General features: G+C 38.0%; 1 protein-coding gene across 1 annotated transcript in view; it reads left to right on the top strand.

The window, feature by feature from the left end:
• LOC140343357 (uncharacterized) overlaps positions 1 to 14,207 on the top strand; it is a 114,277-nt gene extending 100,070 nt beyond the window's left edge. Inside the window, exons 7-12 of the mRNA XM_072430011.1 lie at positions 7,859 to 8,425; positions 8,889 to 8,933; positions 9,074 to 9,193; positions 11,184 to 11,222; positions 12,856 to 12,909; positions 13,297 to 14,207. Of these exons, the coding sequence (XP_072286112.1) occupies positions 7,859 to 8,425; positions 8,889 to 8,933; positions 9,074 to 9,193; positions 11,184 to 11,222; positions 12,856 to 12,909; positions 13,297 to 13,374 (903 nt within the window). The 3' untranslated portion in view covers positions 13,375 to 14,207. The remainder of the gene's footprint in view (positions 1 to 7,858; positions 8,426 to 8,888; positions 8,934 to 9,073; positions 9,194 to 11,183; positions 11,223 to 12,855; positions 12,910 to 13,296) is intronic.
• The last annotated feature ends 499 nt before the right edge of the window (positions 14,208 to 14,706 follow it).

Below are 14,706 nucleotides of genomic sequence, written 5' to 3' on the forward strand. Positions count from 1 at the left end.
AGGTAATTTATTCTTGCCATTGATATTCTATACTGCACAGACTGTAAATCAAAGTTCATGCCTGGCTGGCCGCTAATGGGCAGATCACCTCTTAGTTGGACAGAGACGGGAGTCTGTTTTGACTGGGCCCCTCTCCTCTGACTGCGATAGTTTGTTTATATATGACACTCACCACTGAGATGTAACCGTTTAGCACCGTATATGAATAGGTACCCTAAACATTACTTTACTAATTATAATTTAATTATTAATATCCATAACTCTAATACTGTTTACCAAAAAAATATTTTTCACTGTACAACAGCAGCCTGATTTGCCTTTCTGATCTTTTTAATTGGACTCTTCTCTGGTAAATGTGAATAAAATACTTTTTAAGTTTATCTCGTTACTATATATTGGTAAAAATGATCATACCAATATTTATTTATGAATACATCAGATATGAAACTATAGTTTTTATAATGTTTGATTTATGACAAAGTACCATGTTATACGTTATACTAAGGTATATGCTATAGACTTCTTTGGATCATACAATTAGTAGCAAGTATGTTTTTTAATACTAAAGACTGGAAATATAAACATCCAATATGCATTGGACAATGTTATTTGGACAGAATTTTACATATCAACAGCAAGTTTATAGTCAAATACCAGTCTTATTAGCTATATGAATATGCAATGTATATTCCTTATTTTTTTTTGCTTTAATATTATGAAATATAATAAGTCCTGATTGGATAATATGAGAAAATTTATATACTGTTCTATTCTGCTTACACTACATAGAGACCATACAGTTTTTCAAACAACAAACCTGAAGAACCCAATTTTTGGCAAAACCCGTCGACACATACGTGACCACAACAGGTCCTATATTATGTATGTAGTTATTTATTAATGTATGGTGCTGAGATATTTAATGTCTAGTATGTACATCCCAACCTTATGACTATATAACAAGATTTGGGATGAAATGGCAATTTTATGCATCTTAATAATTATGTATGGATCAATATTGCATAAATACATAATTACTATTTGCTTTGAACACTGATCCTCAAACCTCTTTCTTTCGTCTATCCACTAATCCTCAACTTCCTACCAGGGAATGTTTGTCTAGGCCTTGGAACTAGGAGGGGAGAATCTGATCAGTATCTGATGTTCAGCCAGCAATAATTTGTTTTGTTGGCTACTCTGTATTAAGATCACTGGGTGTTAGTGTAAAGTGTGATATCTTTCTGCCTGCCCACATTGGTTCTTTATCATGGCACAGGAAGCTAGGTTCACTGGGGCATAGCATTTTTTTCTTTCTCTTTTGTACCTGATCCAAGCCCAATCGGCTTTGCTGGACTGATCACACTGGCCACTTTGATGACATACAAATCTTCCACTCATATACCTGACTGATATAGGTAACAAAACCACATAAATTATGGTTGCTGTGGAATTTTTGTTTCTTCTCTGAACCTGCTGTAGGACTGTGTGCTGTTGTATGGTTTAGTTTTATTGGTGAATTGTTTTTATTGCTATGTGGCCTTAGTTTGTGCCGCCCTGCGGAACATGCTTTTCGCATTAGAATGATTTAGGGGCTGACCTTGTGAAAAGCTGCTCTAAGTTTGGGTTTACTAAAAAGTAAAAGTACTTTGCCACAGGGTGCACATGAGGTGTAAGTGAGAATTCTGCAAAAACACAGTGTAGAAATGTCAGCAAGCCTGACATACAGCAGTAATAAAACCAGCAAATGGAGCTGTGAGGAGCCTTCATCACAGAACTGAGAGAAATTCAGCTAAAAGATGAGCAGAGCAGGGACAGCACAATGCTAAGTGAGCAGAGCGTCACTGTGACATAAATTAATTCAGATGAATTTATTGCACCAACTAAAATCTCCCCAAAGATTTATCTGTTCACTTTCCCTTTGTTCCAGCTGAGTGCACATTGATATTTATTGCCCTGCCAACCCATCCCCTACCCAGGTTTAACTGATATCCCAATTTATTTTGATACTCCCATCAGTCCATCCATATTTAAGGTTTAAAGCACCTCTATTTAAACAACAGGCAAGGTCATGTGGGGAGCCTGGTCACATGCCCAATTATAAGTGCGATGGGAATTAATCCAGGGAATAGAAGCAGGAATTGGAACAGAATTGGACATACAATTATACTCTGCAACTCCCATCTCTTGCCTTTGGACTGATTCATCATTAAGCATCCACCTGGACTCCAACACAACCTCTACTGCTGCCATTCTGAACTGCTAATTTACCAAGCCATCTCTGTGACTGATCCTATCCCATTTGTGGATCTCAACAAGCTTATAGGCCTCACTACAACCAGTATTCCAGGAGCTGCTCTCATGGACTGTTTGCCACATTGTTTAACCCCCCTAGCGGTAATCCAGAGTGTGACTCGAGTGGATTTACCGTGCCGGTTTTTCTGAGTCACACTCAGGGTCGCTTAAAACATAAAAAAAAACACTTACCTTGTTCAGTTGTCGTCCCCTGGCGTCCTGCGCGTCTTCTTTCTTCAATCTCCTCCAGGCATGTGCGGAGACAATCTCCGGGGTTTCCCGGTGACGTCTGTGCATGCGTTGGTGCAGGCAGGAGGAGCGGCAGGAAATTAAAATATTTTGTATTAGATTCAATCCAAAATAGCTGTATTAAGTCCAATACAAAGAAATATCTAAACAATATATATATATATATATATATATATATATATATATATATTATACATGCTACTGTACAGTTATATTACATGTTTATTTTTTATTTTTTTTTACAGATTTTTGTGTTTTTTTTATTTAAAGTTTATTATAAATGTATTAAATTTATTAAATATTAAACATATTTCGGTGAGGTATGCCTAAGAACTATAGGCCTAAAATGTAAAATAAATTTCCATTCAAAAAAATGTAACTTTTTGTGTGGAAATACAGACAGAATTAGAACACTAGGGGGGGTTAATGTACTCTTATGGCTCTCAATTGTATCTTTTAAAATGTATTAATCACCCTGCAATCTCTTTGCTGGCTCTATTCCCTCTCTTCCCCAGTCTGATAACTCATTGTCTCTCTGCTTCTTCACTCTCCCGCTTTCTCAGTCTGTTCTCCTGCACTTTTTTCTGTACTGATACTCTCTGGTGACATCTCACCCAACCCTGGTCCCCCACACAGCCTCTCTCTTCCCTACACTTTCAGCAAGACACTACCTTCTCCTAACCTCATCCCTAGTCACCCTACCCATAGGTTCTTACCCCCTCTCTCTGGCAGTCTATGGAATGCCAGATCTGTTGGCAACAAATTAACCTCCATACACAACCTTCTCCTTTCTAAGTCTCAGAACTTCCTGGCTCTCACTGAAACTTGGCTTTCCTCCTCAGACTCTGCCTCTGCTGCTGCTCTCTCCTATGGAGGCCTGCACTTTACACATACCCCTAGACCTGGCAACAGAGTAGGGGGTGGTGTGAGTCTCATTCTCTCACCTAACTGTACATACAGAGTCTTTCTACCCCACCCTCACTCATTTTCACCTCTTTTAAAGTCCACTCCATTCATTTTTTCTGCCCCTACCCTTCATTGTTGCTGTTGTCTACTCACCCACCTTGACAACTCCCTTTTCTGATCACAACGTTATCACCTTCAACCTAGTAAACTCTTGCACCTTTTGCCATATCCCAGACTTGTTCAATGGAAGAGAGATATCCGTATCCTTGACCACAACCTATTCTCAAACTGCCTTACATCTCTAATCCCCACCCTGTCTAAAAAAACATCTCCTGATAAAGCTTCCACTTAGTTCAGTCACACTCTCTCTCTGGCCCTGGATAAAGTTGCCCCTACCACTTTCTGCTACCCCCGTCCTGCTAACCCCTAACCCTGGCAAAACAATCACACTAAAAATCTACAAAAGACAGTTCATGCAGCTGAGTGCGAGAAAAAGTGGAGAAAATCTAGCATCAGCGCGGACTTCATGGACTACAATGCCAGACTACAATACTTTAACACAGAGCTCACTGTCACCAAGCAAAATTATTTCTCCACAGTCATTTCCTCTCAAGCCTCCAACCCACGCAACCTCTTCTCAACAATTGACTCCTTCCTAAACCCCACACCTGCTCCCCCCACAACTACCTTCTCTGCCCAAGACATTGCCACCTAGTTTAGAAATAAAATTGATCAATCAAAAAAATTGAAAATCAAAATTAGACATGATGTCTCTGCTCACGGGGCCACCATATCCACCCCTTCCACCTGTAAATCATCACTGGCCCCCCTCTTCCCTGTTACTGTGGATTAAGTCGCCTCTGTTCTCTCATCATCTCTATCTACTACCTGTCCGCTTGACCCAATTCCCTCTGATCTACTCCATGCCCATTCATCCACCCTGGCCCCTGCCCTAACCGAACTATTGATCACCCCCTTCTAATACAAATCATGCGCTCCATTGGTATCAGTGACACTGCTCTCTCTTGGTTTGCTTCCTATCTGTCTGACCGCTCCTTTCAAGTTTCGCTGCAGCCAGACTCATCCATCCTTCCCTCCGCTCCTCTTCTGTTGCACCTCTTTGTAGTTCTCTTTATTGGCTTCTATTTCACCTTAGAATCAAATTCAAGCTCCTGTGCTTTGCCTTCAAATCCCTACACAGTTATTGTCCCACTTACATTTCTGACTCGGTAAAAAAATACTCCCCCTGCCGCTCTCTCCGCTCCTCCAATAACCTACTAATGACTTCCTCACTCATAACCTCCTCAAATGCATGGCTCCAAGACTTTTTTAGAGCTGCCTCAACTCTCTGGAATGGTCTTCCTTGTCCTATTCAGCCTGCTTCTACTTTCTGCTAATTTAAAAAAGCATGCAAAATTTTTTGAAATTTGCCTACCCATCTTTTGAAACTGTCACTACTTCCTGCCTCTACATATTTCCCCTCCTATTGTGTGGTAATTCCCCCACTTCTTAGATTGTAAGTTCCTCGGGGCAGGGTCCTCTCCTGTGTCACTGTCTATTCATCTGTCATTTGTAATCTCTATTTAATGTCCAGTGCTGCATAACATTGTTGGTGCTAAATAAATCCTGTTTAATATTAATATTATTATTATTATTAATAATAATAATAATAATAATAATAATAATATTCATAAATATTGTTGACTGGTATTGGTGCACTTCAGAGTTGAAAAGTGTGAAATTTCAAAAAATGCTAAGTTTAATAAATAAAAGAACAGAGCATAGCTAACCAGGGCATTCAGACATAACTGCGGATTCTTCAAATCTGGTCTTGGGCTACATACGTTTGTTGCCCAAATGAATTGTTAGAAAGCTGGTGTATTGGATCACTAACTCCACTCTACATAGTGGTACAGAGGCGTCACTGCATCATCATTGTTCCAAAACTGTGACTTGAAATTATCTCAATCATTTGGGGCCACAGAAATGGAAAGTGAGTAATTTGGCATTCTCAGGACCCCATCTGATAAGCCTGCATAGATGTAAAGCAGTTATTTCTGCATATTTTTGTTGCTTATAAATTGAAGCTCCACAGCATCATATAACAAGAGCCTACACTGCATACATACATACATGCATACATAGTATCTGACATTCCCTCAAACATTCCCAGGTGGGAAACAATTATTGGCGTTGAAACACATGGGCCTAGAAGATTCCTAAAAGGAAATATTTAAGGGATGCCTGATTCCCTGTTTTATAAATAGCGACCTTTGAGTTTGTTTTATTTTAATTGTATTATTTTTATAATATTATAATTATTTTATATTATAAAATAATTATATTATATTATTTTTACAGGGCACTTTTTGTGAACCGCTTAGCTGCCTCTAGACATCACCATAAATCAGAGGAGCTGGCATGCATCAGATTTCAGCAGGTCCTCTACTAACAGGAGGGGGGCTGCTATAAATTTTAGCTGTCTTTGATGTTTTCTTGTGATGAAAGATAACAACATGTCAAAATGGAAAAAAAACAGTTTGACATTTAGCCTGAAGTCAGAAAAGTGTGTTTATCTTTTTTTGTTTTCTGCTTTCTGCCAGCCTGGGGACAAGAAATCACACCCTGGCGTCATCTGTTCACTTCTGAGGTCTATTCTGTCTTCCCTCTACAACCTGACATCATCCTAATAGAATCCACAGGTAGCCTTGGACGTCTTCATCCACCCATCCCCTGCAGGGGGTGTGTGGGTGGGGGTGGTAAACTTCAAATGTTGTTGTTTTTACTGGGTATTTGTAAAAGGCAGAGGAGGGCAATAAATAAGAATTTGTTGTGTGAGCCTGGCCACACCTGCTGGGTTGGAGCCTGAAATGTAGACTGGAAGTTTTTGGGACAAGATCTCCGAGTCCCTGGATGATTTTGGTTCGAGAGATGTCTGGGGCCTCTGTGTTACACAGGACCATGAAACTGCTCCTGGTGTTACACTACATAGACTTCTCTTCTGCAAATGAGGTCAGTTCTTATATGGATATATATGCATTCATTATGTATTTACCAATGTAGCACTTAACTATTCTACAGCTTGTTCAGGTATATCATCCACCCGACAAATGAAGCTTAAACACGATTGTCTCAGATACAGCCACCTAAGCTAGCCATAAACTTATTGATTAGAAGATCAATTAGACAAAAATTGAAATTGAGCAATAACTGGTCATATTTGCATTATGTGTTTTTTTTTATTTTTTGCTGATTGGTTCACCATCCTATTGATAAGGAACAACTTGTTTTTTTATTAATTTCAGGTATAATAGAGAAACTCACTGTTTTACTTGTTTTATCCTGTTTGCTTGAATATAAATCCAAAATCTAAAGTGAGTTGTACCATGTATTGCCAATATATTTCATTTAACCATGAAGTTCAGTTTGTGGAAACCAGGTAATTCATCAGTATGTCTTGGGGTATTCAACTGTAACAGGCCCTGATCAAGAAAATTTGCTTTTAAACATGGGGTATGAGGCCCAGAAATTTCTGATGTCAGCCCCATCCACTGATATTCACAAGCATTGCTTCATTGGCAATATCACATTGCTGATTATACATTCTCTGTACAACCTAATTTAGATTAACCAGAACCATGTAATAGGGGGACCTACGTAAATAATAACATAAGTATTTCACCAGACGAGGCTTTGCCCTGCATAGTTGTCCTTTGTAGCTTTAAAGGAGAATAAACCCGAGGATTCCCTTTAATAAGAACTGCTTCTGTCTCCTCTTGTATCAGTGATGATTTCCAGTGTTGTCACATTGGGGGTAATAGAAAAGCTTTGATTATGTGACTGGCAATTTGGCATCCAGTGTTATTTCCTCCCACTCCATTTCAAGTCCAATACAGGGAACAGGGAGGCTGTAAAACTAAGTACTGTACAAGACAGACCATGAGCCTCCGGTAAATTAAGAGTTTCAGCCATACCTTCCAAATTACCAAGAGATGAAGATTTTAGCCTGAAGACTAAAAAATATGGATTTGTTTTCCCACTCCTTGACCGATTGTAAAATGTTACATTGGAATTTTGTTTGGCCTCACCTGGGATAACAATCTAAGAACTCACATGAATTCATTAATTTTGATGAATGTTTTTTTTTTTGAAAGAGAGCCCCAGTTGAAAAATGTTTTTTGGTATGTAGGGTAGAATTGGTAAGGGCTGGAGCCTTCTTATTTGCCTTCACTTGATGTCCTAGAGACTTGTACCACCAGAGAGGAAACTGTGGGGTAAAGTAAAATAGGGATACAAATAGTGGGTCAAGTCCCAGTGAGGACACCCGTTCTTGTAAAAAAGGTTGGGCAGTGGAAGTGATTGTTACGATTCTATGTTGCTTTGTGTAAAGTTTGTTATTTCTTCTCCTCAGGGCCAACAGACAAACACATCAAGGAGAGAGTCGGAGGGAAATAGGGTGGTCACAGAGCAGACCCTAAACCCCAGCCTTCACCTCAAATACCTCAATGAACTAGACTTAGGTACATTAAAGGATGAAAACTTCCTACCAGTGCCAGGTCAAACCTCTCACCTCGTACCTGGTATGAAACCTACAAAGAAGGAGGATCAGTATAAAACGATGGACCCCACAAAACAGAACATCTCAAAAGACAAAAAGGAGAAAAGTTCTATGATTACAGAACACCTGACCACGGAAAAATACACAGGAGAAATAATAGACTTAACCAAAAACGTCAACAAACTCAGCTCACTGCCAACACCAAGAGCAAACATGTCTTCTACCCCAGTGCCAACTGCTATGACAGTACTAGTGCAGGAGAACAAAACCAACACAATGTTACAACCTACCTCATCCAAAGAAAGTTACTCAGTAGGGGGATCGGGAGATGCCAAAGGTCTTAAAGTTTACAATCAGCCATCAATTAGAAAACCAAAGAAGATACCTGACCGTGGATATCCAGGACCCCGTGGCCGTTCTGTAAGTAATTAAATAAAGCAAGTAAGCAAGTAAATCTGTTTGTTTTGTAGAATAACTATAATTTTTTTTCAGTACCAAAGGACATTCAGTTCTTTAAAAACAGTGAAGAGGAGAGGACCCTGTTCCAAATAACTTACAATATAAGTGGTGGGGGAAACACCACATAATTGGAGTGGGCCATATGGAATGGTGGGTGATTATAGGGATACTAAGAGAGAGAGAAGGATGGGTAGTTTGAAAAGATGGGTTTTGAGTGCTCTTTAAAGTGAGCAGAAAGTAGGAGCAAGACTTGTCATCCATCACAGATGGTTCCCTACCATACTTACCTATGAGGCCCTAAAATACAATCTCAAGGAGAACAGCTATATCTCTGGTAGGAACTGATTTAAGTGCTCTGAGCACTTCAATATTATAGTGCTATTTTTTTTTACAATTTTGAAAATACATTTTCTGCATATTTCAGGGTTGCCCAGGTCGGCCTGGACTTCCTGGTCCTAAAGGAGACAAGGTATGTATGTCTGTGAAAATATTTTAATGTAAATTATCTTTGGATAATATAACAAGGCATACTGTGACATGTGGTTGGAAATGTTCTTTAGATTGTTTTAAATGTACATTTATATACCTCTAATAGCTGTTTGTTTTAAGGGTGATCCAGGGCCGATGGGACGAATAGGGATGACAGGCAACCCAGGGCCCCGTGGACCTCCAGGATTGCCTACAATTATGATTTGGAGCAATTCCCAGGAGGAATGGGCAGCATTCTATGTAGGTTTATTGTTTGTTGTAGTTTCAAGTATGTGTTTTGAGTTTTGTATTTTTTTCCCATCAATTCAACTATATTTTCATGCACTGCCATTTGAATGCCCATACAATGATCATTTCAAGGCATATTCAAACCAAGACTCGTTCTGATAGCTAGTGGACAATTATCAAAACTGCGCAGCATTCAGAATTGAAAAATCTTTATCTACATATGAATAAATGGGTGAATCTCAGCCAAATTGACAGGTGAATAACTTACATCTACATAAATACTCAGACTCTTAGCAATTACATCAAAGATCACATCCTTATCACATATAGGCAACCATGCACTATTTAGTCCTTCATATGGAATGCATGTATATTGTTACTTGTTTTTTTTTCGAAACAATGTTTGCATAACATCTGTACAAAGCTTAAGCTTCTTTAGAAAATAAATTAATTGTGTTTGATTTACTAAAGCAATACAGATTGTTTACTGTGCAATGTAAATGTTGAAAAAGCTGTAATCATGTTAGTTATCCGTTAATGGTCAAGCTAAATTCCTATTTTTTATTGTAACTTCTCTTGCACATGGGAGCCTATTCAAAGTGTTCACAGCTTTACCTTATTTACTATGCTCACTGAGCAATCTTTGCTACTTTTGGTAAAAAACCTCCATATTACTATATTTACTATTTATCAGTGAACAGCTGCTGGTTCCCCCTTAAAGTTCCAGTAAAATAGCTTTAATAAACTGTGTTATTCAAATCCTAACTCCAGGCACAATAAATGTAGCCTCTTCTCACACTGAGGGCATGTGGTGCGGTAGTATGCGACTGTCCATATTTATGAATCCTAGCTAGTCCTGACATTTATTGAGCCCAGGGTTGGGAATACAGTTCAGTGAGGTTAATATATCACGCAAACAGCAGCGCCATCTGGTGGTGGTTTTATTTTTTACACAATGCCAAGAATGTTAACAGTAAAACACAAACACATAAAGCCCCAGGAAGGGAAGCTGCGTGTCTGAGAGTCTTAAAAAAAATTGTTGGAGCGGCATTTTGGCACTGCCATTGCTCAACTTAGTTTAAATTGCAAGTTGCTTGGCTGTGAAGAGCATCAGTACAAGCATAATGTTTTTTAAATGCCTCTGTTTCTCTGAAATATTATTTTAGAAGAGCAATCAGGAATAGCTGGTTGATTGACACAGTTGACAAAATTCTGAGAAAACAAACAGCACAGGGGTACTGCAGGAGAGGTTAGTAAAGGGGGTTAAATTGAGGAAATGGGTTCCAGAGACAGGGCACCACATGGGGGAAGCATTGTAAGAATTATTAAGTGAATATAGGAGAGTAAAAGAGAAGCCAAAGAAAGGGAACAGCAAGAGAAAGTTCCAGAATACAGGAACAAGACCTAGAGAAGTTCTAGAATAATAAATAATAAGTGAGTATAAAGGCAGAAGAAAATTCCAGAAACAGAAAAGTGCTCTGGAGAAACTACATAGTATTTATTATTGAGTATAAGGAAGCAGAACTAGAGGAAGACTGAATTAATTATTAATTAATGAAGTAAATATATGGTAGAAGAAGAAGACTTTATCAGAGAAAAGGGAGAAGACCTGGAGGAATGATGATTAAGTGTAAGGGAAGGGGGAGGGGGGATAGATCTAAGAAGGGGAGCAGTGATACAATTATGTTTAGTATGTTGTAATTTGGTAAAAGTAATGTCTAGTGAGAGGTCTAGTGGAAGCAGAATAAATAAATTGTAGATATTTGAATATCAAGAGGTTACCATGAAGGAGAAGTAGGTAATGAGCTCAGACATAATTCAAAAGCAGATTGTTGCTGGGTTGTCAGACAGTTGAAAGCTTTTTATATTTTAGACTGCATTTAGAATTGTATTCTGTGCAGAACTTACAGAGAGGAGCAGAATTGGATTAATTTGTCCTTTATTTCACATACTGTACAGTACCAGCTGTTTTCTTACCATTGTTTCTCTCCTTCTCTTGCAGCAAACGTCATTCTATCAGCTGTTGCATGTAGGCTGGCCTGTGAGTGTGCCCTTCGTTATCACAAGTGGCCTGACCTCTTGGTACAATGGAGCCTCTTCTGTCCTCTCTAGACCTATTACAAAGGGGAAACTAAAAAATAACTAATTTGTTATTTTTGTTATAACTAGTGCACTAAAAAATAACTAATTTAAGGGACCAGCTAAATAAACGACTAGCTCAAGTAAAAAGATATAAACGATGAATGTTAGGAGAAGACAGGGGGACCCTTTCCTTAGCAAACAACATCCTGTCCATTCTTCTCGATAACAAAATGTTCCCTATGGTCACTTATAGGCCTCATTTGCTTTAAATGGCTGCATGCACACTTCAAAATAGCCTTTAGAAGTGCAATTTTACATACATATTAGTAAATGTTGGTAATGGCTGTTCTACAAAATATATCTATCTATTCTACTTTCTGTTTTGTATGCCTGTTTTTTTTAATTTTGATGTGACTGGTTTAAAAGTAAATCAACCAAATAGAGAACACAGAGACAGGAAAACTTGCTAGCAACTGTGAAACAGACTCTAACCAGCAAGAAATAATTTTTATATTGGTAAAATTTAAAATTGTGGACTTTAACCAAAACTAAGAATGCAAAGGGCAAGATGTCCTGGCCATCCACTAAACATAATGACAATGTGTAATGTAGTGGGGCAAAACTTTTCATTGTAAGATTTACCTGCATATGGTTTCACAGCTTATGTTAGATAATGGGCACAACTGGCTTCCAAAAGACCTGCTGTCGGGTAGCTTATGTTCTATAAATCTTTATTACATTTTTTGAAAATTTCTGCAGATCTCATGGTTGGAAACTCATCTGAGAATCTATGAAATAAAAGGTTATTTTTTCGTTTCAAAAACTTCAAATTTCTGCCACATAGCTTTAAAGCTTTTGTAACCCTTTGACCGGATTGTACTTCACTTTCTTTCCATGTGACACCTGTGCAACAAATGGGGCTTACAGTTGTCATTGAGATATAAAAGAATTCTTTGATGTGTTGTTGTATTTACATACATGTGGGTATGCATGAATAATCTTATATACTTACACACACCTTTGGGTAAATATATTAGGATCGTCTACATTACTTACAGATATTCTGACCAGAGTAAAATAGCAAATGGCTCTAATTAAAAAAGTAAAATAAAAATCCCTGTAAATGTTCATTTGTTCTTACTGTGATATGGAAGGTCCATAAAATTGCCTAGTTGAGTGATAGTTTGTAATTGATACACCAAATTTCACTTGAAATAAATAACAATTCTTTTTAATATTCATTCTACTTATTCAGTACCATAGGGACAATTGTGAATATTTTATACTTGTATTGATGAGGGGGGAGATGGACCAGTGCATAAAGTCTTCTCCAGCACATCCAAAAGATTATCAGTGGAGTTAAGGTCTGGATTCTGCACTGTTTGGTCGATTTGATACGAATGAACTGCTAAACCCAGAACTGACCAACTGAATCATCCCCAGTTAATAAAACTGCCCCCACAGGATTGGGGATGTTGGCTGTGTATGCATGTTGTTCAAAGATATATTATCTTTTTTTTTTTTTTGCATGTAACTTTGTATGTAACTTATGTGTTTTATGTTTACTTTTTAATGTCTGTTCTATTTTTTAGAGAAGTCGAGGACCACCAGGTCTGCCTGGCATACATGGAAGGCCTGGAACACCGGTAAAAAAAGATTGTCTTGTAACAATTGCCTTTTTTGAAGCATTGAAAAGTTTATTTTGCGAATGTACTATAGGAGCAATGATAGCTAGAGCTGGATAATATTGTGTGAGGGTGATGGGTCATTAGTATGTAAGCTCAACTGGTAAAGAGACTCATATGAATGCTTCCCTGTTTTCTGTACAACTCTACAGAACATGTCCAAGCTATTTAAAACTATTATATTAATAGTTTGTTACTGTTTTGGGACGTTAGAGTGTAGGATCCTTTGGTTCAGAGAATTATGTGACCAGTTTTATAGTATTTAGGAAGGGTTCTTGTGATCTAGTGTATATATACAGCATCTCAAAAAAATGTTTGCAGCTGAACTTACAAGGTTTTCATTTACAGGGAATGACTGGACTTCCAGGGTGGCCAGGTATAAAAGGACAACGTGGCACTATGGTAAGAATTGTCCTAATGAAATGATATAAAAAAAATCTAAAACAAATTTAGGTAGTACTTCTGCCAAAACCTAATTTTGAATTCTTTTTTATAATGAGTCTGACACAGTTACAACATCATCAAGTTTTACCTTGCTTTACTTTGCTGCAATCACCAGAATTGGAAGTTAGATCTTCCTAATATATTACACCAAAAAATGATTGAAACATAACCAGCTGCTGCACAAATTCTGACATTGATAGACTAACAAAAAAAGTATTAATTTAAAATAGGTTGCTGTTGAAATCCATGAGTACAGGTAGTTTAGACTTTCAAGTCTAAGATTTTTTCCTTTTTTTAGGACTTCTGCAGATATGTAGTCCAGAATTTTTTTACCCTCAAAAAATGCTGTCTGGTCCTTTTTACCAATGCTTTATGATTGTAATACACACAATTTAAAATTCTCCGGTAATGTATTGATCCATAGATTCATTTTTGTATTCTTACTTACTGATTCTAAAACGTGATCACATGGTAAGCAATCCAAGTAAATGTGTAGCAGTATCTCATGACATGTTTAAACAACCCATATGAATATTTATGATTGGTGTGGGGTGCTTTACATGCCTCTTGTTTGCTTTGTACAATCTCACCTAGCAATGGGCCTAATTTATTAATGCTGCCCAGGGCTGGGGAGGATACACTTTCATCAGTGAAGCCGAAAGACACAGCAATGGATCTGGTCCGAGACTGAAAACATTTGCTAACAAATATCAAATGACTTTTAAGACATCCATTCCAGGTTGGCTGGATCACCCAGAATCCCTAATGAAAATGTATCCTGCCCAGTCTTGGAGAGCTTTATTAAATCAGGCCCAGTGTCTCCACCACAATATTGCTTGTTATATCTCATATACAGGGGCTTCCAGGTGCACCAGGAGCCCAAGGAGTAGTTGGCATTCCTGGAAAAGATGGCACTCCTGGATTAGATGGTAAAGCAGGATCTCCAGGAATACCAGGAACTAAGGTATGCAAGGAGGAATAAGCGTGAGAAGTAGGACGAGTAAGGAGACATTATACAGGCAGAGAGGATTTACCCACTGGGAATAGCCGCTAAGGGCAGTAAAAAATAAAAACATATCACTCTGTTGATATGTGAGCATCATACATATCACATACTGTATGAATAACAGTGCACTGACCTAAATAAAGGTTTTGTAAAGCTAAAGATGAATTATTTTTTTCCTAAATATGCCATAACTAAAATAGTCTAGAACATTGTCACGTCAAAAATCAACAATGTACATCAATGTACCTGTACTTCTTTGCTTATTTGCGGTAAAAACCTAGCCATAGTAGTGGTGCACTGTGTTTTAA

This window comes from Pyxicephalus adspersus, chromosome Z (genome assembly GCF_032062135.1).
Source record: "Pyxicephalus adspersus chromosome Z, UCB_Pads_2.0, whole genome shotgun sequence".
In the NCBI taxonomy this organism is placed as follows: domain Eukaryota; kingdom Metazoa; phylum Chordata; class Amphibia; order Anura; family Pyxicephalidae; genus Pyxicephalus; species Pyxicephalus adspersus.